Genomic DNA, 8,809 nt, shown 5'->3' with positions numbered 1-8,809 from the left:
TCCAGCCATCATCGAAAACCTGTCGCAGTTCTCTCGTTCCTGCCATCCAAGTCGTCCCGGCCCTGAGTCTAGCGCTGGCGATGGGGTCTTCCAAGCTGCCTATCATGGCAAGTATCCTATTAGTAACGGCAATCCCCGCTCTGACGAATCTTCAATCCCTAGGACTGCGCCTCTAGCAAGTAATGCTGCACCTGCTTCTTCGAATGTCCTGATGTACTACCAAAATGTTGGTGGGATCAACAGCTCTCTCGCCGAGTACCAATTGGCCTTCAGCGACGGTTCCTATGATGTTTACACACTTTCCGAAACCTGGCTCAATGGACATACCTCAACGAATCAGTTGTTTGGCGAATCATATTCCGTTTATCGACAAGACCGGTCGCCTTCGAATACCAACAAAAGCACTGGAGGTGGTGTTTTGCTGGCTGTTCGCTCGAGTTTTAAATCCCGTACGCTCGACCCTCCTGATGGCTCGGCGGTTGAGCAAATATGGATCGCAATTGCCACTGTCGATGCAACACTCTACCTATGCGTTGTGTATATTCTTCCTGATCGAGTAAACGATGAATCTTTGATCGAAAAGCATATCGATTCGCTTAACTGGGTGGTTTCGCAGTTAGGACCAAGAGACAACGTTATCATCCTAGGTGATTTCAACTTGAGCTCGATCTCTAGGCAGCGTAGTCCACATGGTTCCCTGTACCCGATTACATCACGATCCTCGATTAGCCTGACATCACGGGAGCTGCTTGATGCGTATAGCACCGCTGGACTCAGACAAATGAGTGGATTTGCAACTGAAAACAATCGTACGCTTGATCTATGCTTCGTCAGTGAGGAACTTTGCGAGCACAGCACAGTTATGCAAGCTCCATCACCGCTCGTTAAAATCTGCAGGCATCATCCTCCTGTACTGATGGAATTCAAGATACGTCCACAGCAACGCTCCCAAGATACCTCTGAAAGCATCGCCTATGATTTCAGAAAGGCTGACTTCAACAGCATGAACGAGTTCCTCGCACATGTCCATTGGGACGAGGTGCTTCAAAATTGTGATGCCAACCTCGCTGCGTCGACCATATCTGGTATCCTGTGGTATGCCATTGATCAGTTCGTTCCCGTGAAGTCTAGACACGAGCCGGCTAAGCCAGCCTGGTCAAATGCTGACCTCAAGCATCTTAATACTGTGAAGCGGGCAGCTCTCAGACGACATAGCAGTTATTAAGAACAGCTGTAGATTCATCTAAGTTACCGGCTGCGAATGGAAAATCTACGCTTCTCTCAACAAGATTCGAAACAGCTTGCAGTAATTTTACAAAATTGTCGTTATCGTCAACATGGTCTAAAACATTGATCACTAAGGTCTCATGATCGGTTATTTTCAAATCAGTATCCGGAACTGAACAAATGGAATCAAAATTGGAATAAACGTGGTCAATTAAAGTTCTACTGTGCCTGGAAATACGCGTATACTCATTTACCGTTTGCTTTAAATTAAAAAAAAACTCAGCTAAACGCTTCAAATGATTCGAATTATGGTTATCACGCCAATTAATATTAAAATCACCAGCCAATATATTTAATTTACTAGAATCAAGGAATGTCTCGAGCCAGTTCTCTAAAACTTCAACAAAACGCTGGTCACTAGAACTGGGAGAATGATACAAAACACCATAATTACCCATCTTCATGCCACGTACAACTGTAATGCCCAAGAACCAGTTGCCATCAATAACTTCGTTGGTACGAAGGTTGAATTGAACTGATTCTTTGACATAAATAGCAACACCGCCAGTGTGTCTAGAATGTGATAAACAAGCAGCAACAATATATCCCGGAATACTATACTGATCAAAAGCTTCAGTTTCTACAATATGAGTTTCAGATAAGAAAACTAAAAGAGGACGTTTATCCTACACAATCTGACGTAATGCTACGTAGTTTGTTGACAACCCCGCAATATTCAAATATAAAAAAATCGAATTGATTCACATTCCTGGAACTTGGCTGCTATTTATTGAAACGCAAGCTGCTTTTCTTCTGATCAAAAATTCTTTTATAGAGCAAACATTCCGAGCTAAATGCGTTCATTTTTCGTTCTTTATTCATTTTCAAACAATTAATACATTTCAATACAGTTGACGTACACTCCGACGTTTTGTGTTGTTGGCTGCACCTAGAGCATCTTTCACAATTTTTGCAATCCATGCTCTTGTGCCCAAATTCTCCACATTTGAAGCATCTCAACACATTAATCGCGGGAACTATCGAGCACCGATCAAACCCTACATTTACTTTTTTCGCACATAACAAACATTTATACGTATCGACATCGACTTCAATTACAACACTAAACTTGTTATAAGTGAAGCGTGGATTTTCAAACATGTTCACTACTTTTACATCATTTAGGGGAAATGACGGCTTCGGCATGACAGACTATTTTCGGCAACCCAAATTGAAACACTATTTTCACTGGATTTTCTTATGAAAACACATCGCTGAATGCATGCAAACGATTCTTTATGCTTTCAGCTTCAATTTGACTATATTTTTACGACGGAGAAAAAGCAATCTAGCAAGGTTTTCTTGAAATGCAACACACGCACTACAAATTGTAGCTGATTTCGAGTTGCCGATAATAGAACAGCAGATTTACATGCAGTTCAAATGGAACGGTTGCCGAAGAAAAACTGGTTGCCGACAATACTCGCTCTCACTAGAGAAAATTGGAGCTTTGTAAAAGCGTTTCAAAACAGTTTTTGACAATTCTTTCGACTGAAATTGTTAGAGCAGCTGGCAGCAAAAGATTGTAAACAAACCAATACTGCATATGTGTGTGTTCCTTAGAGAAAAAGGCTATAGAAAGAAGGTCGCTGCTTAGGTTGCCGAGAATACGTAAATTCCCCTATAGCGATGTCTTCATTTTGACTTTTTAAGTATTCAATGAAGACATCGGAGGAAAACTGATCGCTCATGCCCACTATTTTCAATCTTGGCACCGAAGTGGGAACAACAGCACTATTGTTACGACGCGTTGTTCAGAGGTGGCCGTGATAGTTGATCACTGTAAAATAACATTAACGCGCACGTAAACGATAAAAACTACATTTATTAAAATACGCGACTATCGTGGTAAAAGGTTAACTAGACTAACAAAAGGACAACCTAAATTTAGGACGGTATCCGGTTATGCTGGTGATGACGTCTATCGTATGACAGCACAGCTGTCAACGATGAGCCCAGCAGGAAAGCGATGGAACGTTATGGCACAGGCAGTGTTCCCAGCGCTTCTGTTTCGGTTGCCCCAACATCTCCCCTCTAGAACCGATGATACAGGTTGAAACTCTGGGGCGGTCTTCTAAGTCTCGAAGAACGCCTTGGTAGCTGTACTTTTGGCTGCACCGTTGGTGTGCTTGCAGCAGCCGATTCGAAGCTGGAAGATGTGGTATCCGAGGACGAGGACGATGACGACATGTCCGTGCTGGTAGCCGGACTAGTAGGTGGAGACAACGTTGGCGTTCGAATAATGTCGCTTGCAGTCGTAATTGCTGGATTCCACGTATCGAATAGAGCTTGCAGCGGAAGTTGCTTATGCTTGGACCTTGATTCGAGCAGACTGACGTTCTACTCCTCAGCTGGTTCAGGTGCGATTGGACTAAGCGACGACTATCGGTCAACACGTTGTACATCACTCGTCCTACTCTTTCGATAACCATTCCAGGAACCCAGTTCCAGGTGTTCTTGGTGTAGATCTTGGCGTAGACGAGATCACTTGGACTGAAGGACCTCATACTGGACTTCTTCTGGTCGGCCGGTGACGATTCCGGCGGTGGACGTTCTGGTGATGGACGTAGCAGTTCGAGACAGGTGCGTAAACGTCGTCCGAACATGATCTCCGACGGGGATAGACCTTCTGGCGCTGACCGGTTAGGTGTGCTTCGGTATGCCAGCAAGAACGTATCCAAGGCTTCATCGGTCGAACTTCTCCCCTCTTCAAGCTTCTTGATCGCTCGCTTGAACGTGTCGACAAATCGCTCTGCTTGGCCGTTTGATTGTGGGTGAAACGGTGCAGTTTTTACGTGGTCGATTCCATTCGTCTTGCAGAACTGAGCGAATTCCGAGCTTGTGAATTGGGTGCCATTATCTGACACCAACGTTTCCGGCATCCCCAGGCGCGCGAAGATACTGCGAAGGATGCTGATCGTTGCAGACGCCGTGATGCGACGTGTACGGATGACTTACGGCCATTTCGAAAATGAATCCACGGCGAGAAGATAGTAGTCGCCGTCGATAGGACCGGCGTAGTCCACATGAACACGTTGCCAAGGATTTGTAAGCTTGGGCCAGGGCACAGGGGTCGCTGCTGCTGGTGACTTTGCTGTCAAGGCGCATGGTGAACACGCCTTCACGTAATCGGCGATCTCGCAGTCGAGCGATGGCCAATAAACGTAGCTGCGGGATAGTGTCTTCATCCGCTGGATTCCGGGGTGCCCCCGGTGGAGTTCTTCGCGGCATCGCTTGCGTAGAGGAGACGGAATAGCAAGCCTTTCGCCGAAGAGAATGCAACCCTGTACCGTGGTGAGTGATTCACGACGAAGGTGAAAGCGAAGAAGTTCTCGATCAGCGTCACTGGCCAGGGAATTTGGCCAGCCTTCCTGGACGTATCGGTGGACCTTCTTGAGCACCGGATCCTTCTTGGTGCTTTGTTGTACTGTGTTAAAACTCATGTCACTCTCCAAAGAGACGGAAGCAATCACGAAATCTTCGTCGGGTTTCGCATGGTGGTTGATGAGACGAGAGAGAATGTCAGCGTGACCGAATTTGTCCGTGGCCACGTACTCCATGACGAAGTCGTAAATCAACAGCTTCAGAGCCCAGCGTTGCAGACGGTTGGCAGTATACACCGGGATGCCCTTCTTGCTCCCGAAAATGCGTAGTAGTGGTTGATGGTCGGTTTGGAGGAGGAACTTGCGTCCGAATATCATGCGGTGGAACTTGGTTACCGCATAAATGATGGCCAATCCTTCACGGTCCGTTTGGCTGTAGTTGCGCTCGGCCGGTGCCAAGGCTCTCGAAGCATGCTGGATGACTTTGATTGTACCATCGGGAAAACGGTGACTGATGGTCGCTCCCAGGCCGATTGATGACGCATCGGCCGAAACGATGATCTCCTGCTTGAGATTGTAGTGGGTCAAGAGCAAGTCCGACGATAAAATTGTTTTGAATCTATCGAACGTCTTCTGACACTCCACCGTCCAAACGAATTTGACTCCCGTCTTCAGCAGTTCGTCCAGTGGATAGCGCAGAGCTCGCATATTCGGTACGAATTTCCCCTAGAAGTTTACGGCTCCGAGAAACGACCGAACTCCCGACACGTCCGTGGGTGCTGGCATGAGCTTTATGGCTTCGATCTTGGCTGGATCGGGACGAACTCCATGGTGTTCGAGTAAGTGTCCAAGATATTTAATCTGCTGACGTCCAAAGGAGCACTTCTCGAACCGGACTGTAAACCCGAACTCTTGCAGACGCTGGAAAAGTGCGTTCAGGTTCCGCCAATGCTGTTCCTCATCTTCTCCGCCCACTACGATGTCATCGATGTAACCGCAAGTGTGCTTTAGACCCGCCAACATGGTGTCAACGAGTTGTTGGAACGCTCCCGGCACAGCTTTTACTCCGGGTGCCAGTCGGTTGACTTTGTAGATGCCACGGTGGGTGTTGATGGCGAGGAGCTTACTCGTTGGTTCGTCGACTTCAAGTTGCAGGTACGATTCCGACATGTCGATGATGCTGAATACCTTGCAGTTGGCAAGTTTGACGAAGATGTCTTGCGGCAATGGCAACGGGTATTTGTGTGGTTGGAGAGCGTCGTTCAAGCCCGTCGAGTAATCACCGCAAATTCGGATACTGCCGTTCGACTTCCGAACGACTACAATCGGAGCAGCCCATTCTGAGTAGTCGATTGGTGTGATGATCTGCAAGCGCTCGAGACGGTCCAGTTCATCATCGACAATCTGGTGCATGGCGTACGCCACGGGACGTTTTGGACAAAACGCTGGTCTTTGTCCTGGCTTGAGGTCAAGCTTCACTGTTGCTTTGGTGCACCGTCCGAGACTGGTGCTGAATACTTGCGGATAGGCGGCCTTGAGCCGCTCGACGATGGAGGAAGAGGAGTTGTTTACCTGTCGACAGAAGACGTTCATCGGAACGGAGTCGAGTTGGAATGCTTCCACCAAATCCAAACCCAGGATGTGCAGATCTTGCGCGACAACGTAGATCGATCCCACTTGCGGTGATTGCATTGACGGTGATCGAGCAATCGAACTCCGAAAGTAGTTTCAGAGGATCGCCCGATGCGGTTTTCGCGTTCACTGACGGTGGTCTGGTTGGTGGTTTTCCTAACTGCTTCCAGGTCTCAGTTGATACTACGGTGATGTCCGAAGCAGAGTCAAACTGTAGTCGGACCGAAACCCCATTCAAAAACACAGGAACACATTGTTCACAGCGACTTGTACAGTCTTCGTGTCCACAGTCACTGTTCTCGTTCGTCTCTTCACCCGCTTCCGTGGGGACTTTGTTTCACTTTCGCAGTACCCTTCTTTGTGTCCGTATTGGGTACACTTCGCGCACTTGTGGTCTGTGGTGCATAGCTCCGCACTTCCAACAGGGACTTGGTGGCACTTTTTTTTCACACACTGCACTACGCGACGAAGATGATGCACCAAAATTCTCGTACTGCGATCGTTGCTGCTTCCGGAACCGCTGCTTGATGGCGTTCACTACGCTGCTGGATCCCTCGATCATCACAGTGTCATGCCGAAGATTCAAGAGGCGTTGGCATTCGGAAGACACTTGCTCGAGAGTGATATCCGTCTTCTCCTCGATGCGCGCCAACAATCGGGTTTGGATCTCTGCATCGGACTCCGACTTCAAACCGCAGACGAAAATCAAAGCCTTAAATTGCTCTTCCGAGAGATTTCCCAGCTCGAACTCAACGCATGTTTTGTTGATTCGGCAGGTGTAGGTAACGAAATCCTCGGTCGGTCCTTTCGCTACTTGGAGGCATCGATAGCGTTTGCTGATGATCGATTCCGCTGCTCCAAATAGGCCTTTGAGCTTACCTACGGTCTCTTCGAAGGTGAAATCTTTGGATGTCTTCGGCAGCATGAAGCTGCAATAGCGCTCGTGCTCCGCGATGCCAAGTTTCCGCATCAATAACCTCACTTTTGCTTGGTCATCCAGCCGGGAAGCATCCTTTGCGAACAGTTCTTCATAGCGCGAGAACCACGAAGAAAAAGTAATACTGTTCTCGGCGTCATACCTGAATTCTTTGACGTTGCTCGCCAGTGAGTCGAGAATCGCTTCGGGATTCGACGGTAGCTGCACTTGGATGTTCCGGAGGGTATTTTCTTGCTGCTGGATGAACGCGCGCTGCTGCTCGTTGGCTTGCTGCTGGCTTTGGATGAGCTGATTCGTCACGAGCTGTTGTTGCTGAAGTTGCTGCAGGATCTGGAGGATGAGCGCATCGGTCGGAATTTGTGCCGGATTTGGCGGCTGATTATTTTGACCGGGGCCTGGCATCTCCTGATTGTCGTCCGTTGGAATAGGCAGCTTGCGCTTTTTCCGCGTGGGGGGAGCGATTTTTGTTGATTCGCTTTCACTGCGCGAAAACAAACACTAAAAACCGCACTCCCGAGTCGCCACTGTTACGACGCGTTGTTCAGAGGTGGCCGTGATAGTTGATCACTGTAAAATAACATTAACGCGTACGTAAACGATAAAAACTACATTTATTAAAATACGCGACTATCGTTGTAAAAGGTTAACTAGACAAACAAAAGGACAACCTAAATTTAGGACGGTATCGGGTTATACTGGCGATGACGTCTATCGTATGACAGCACAGCTGTCAACGATGAGCCCAGCAGGAAAGCGATGGAACGTTATGGCACAGGCAGTGTTCCCAGCGCTTCTGTTTCGGTTGCCCCAACAACTATATTTTTCACCCAGATTGCTTTCAATACCAGTTTTTACATCATTTAGATTAGCTCCTGTTGCACACTCAACAATAATAGAGCCATCTTTATCAATCCAATTTTGATTGACAAAGGGGCGCGCCTTTGGAGGGTGTTTCAACACTTCGAAGTTTATAAAAAGCGGGACCATTCAATTAGAGTCACGTGGCAACTGTAAAAAAAATCGAATACTTCATCATTTCTCAATAGTGATGGAGTAATACGACATGCACTAAACTAAGGACACGGGATATACTACAATAGATCAATTTACTGGTCTCAGTAGTGTTAGGTCCCGAACAGAGGGAAAAAACCCCATTTGGTATCAATTTATTATTTTCACGTACATTATACAGGAAAGAGCTTTTTTAGGTAATTTAATCAAAAAATACACACAAAAAGCACGGAATTTTAATGTGCTGATCTATGAAAACTATCTTGCAGCTGAATTCTAGGCATACAATACATAGAAAAGAAAGAAATTTATACATATTAGGTATATGCAGAAATTGAAATTTCTGCCCGGAATTTAGCTGCTGGAGTGCAAATTTGTGACAATATAGCTAAAACACCAAGACACGGGTCTTCCTTAAAGAGAATGTACAAATTTGGCCATAAAATCAAGATTCAAGATTCCATCTGATTCCATTAGCTGGAAAACTTTTGAATACTTCCTGATCAACCTACAACCTACCAAATATCCAGTGAACTTTACTAATACCTTGGACTATATGGAGATCTTTCGAATATTTCCTGATGTCTAGGAAGGATGTTTGAAAGAATTTCCTGTAACT

At 46.7% G+C, this 8,809-nt stretch overlaps 1 protein-coding gene and 1 pseudogene across 1 annotated transcript; both read right to left on the bottom strand.

Moving 5' to 3' along the window:
• Positions 1 to 3,321: 3,321 nt before the first annotated feature.
• Positions 3,322 to 5,318, bottom strand: LOC135698442 (uncharacterized protein K02A2.6-like; annotated as a pseudogene).
• Positions 5,319 to 5,336: 18 nt separating this feature from the next.
• On the bottom strand, positions 5,337 to 6,302 carry LOC135698440 (uncharacterized protein K02A2.6-like). The gene has a single exon (XM_065218419.1). The coding sequence runs from the start codon at positions 6,300 to 6,302 to the stop codon at positions 5,337 to 5,339; it is 966 nt and encodes a 321-aa protein (XP_065074491.1).
• Positions 6,303 to 8,809: the final 2,507 nt, after the last annotated feature.

Source organism: Ochlerotatus camptorhynchus, unplaced genomic scaffold, assembly GCF_037179485.1.
Source record: "Ochlerotatus camptorhynchus isolate MF236.1 unplaced genomic scaffold, CSIRO-AGI_Acam_v1.1 ptg000086l, whole genome shotgun sequence".
Classification (NCBI taxonomy): domain Eukaryota; kingdom Metazoa; phylum Arthropoda; class Insecta; order Diptera; family Culicidae; genus Ochlerotatus; species Ochlerotatus camptorhynchus.
This window is presented reverse-complemented; position numbering and strand designations above follow the sequence as displayed.

Excerpts from the sequence above, each read along its gene's own strand:
- LOC135698440 (XM_065218419.1), bottom strand. The coding sequence starts at position 6,302 with ATGCAATCACCGCAAGTGGGATCGATCTACGTTGTCGCGCAAGATCTG.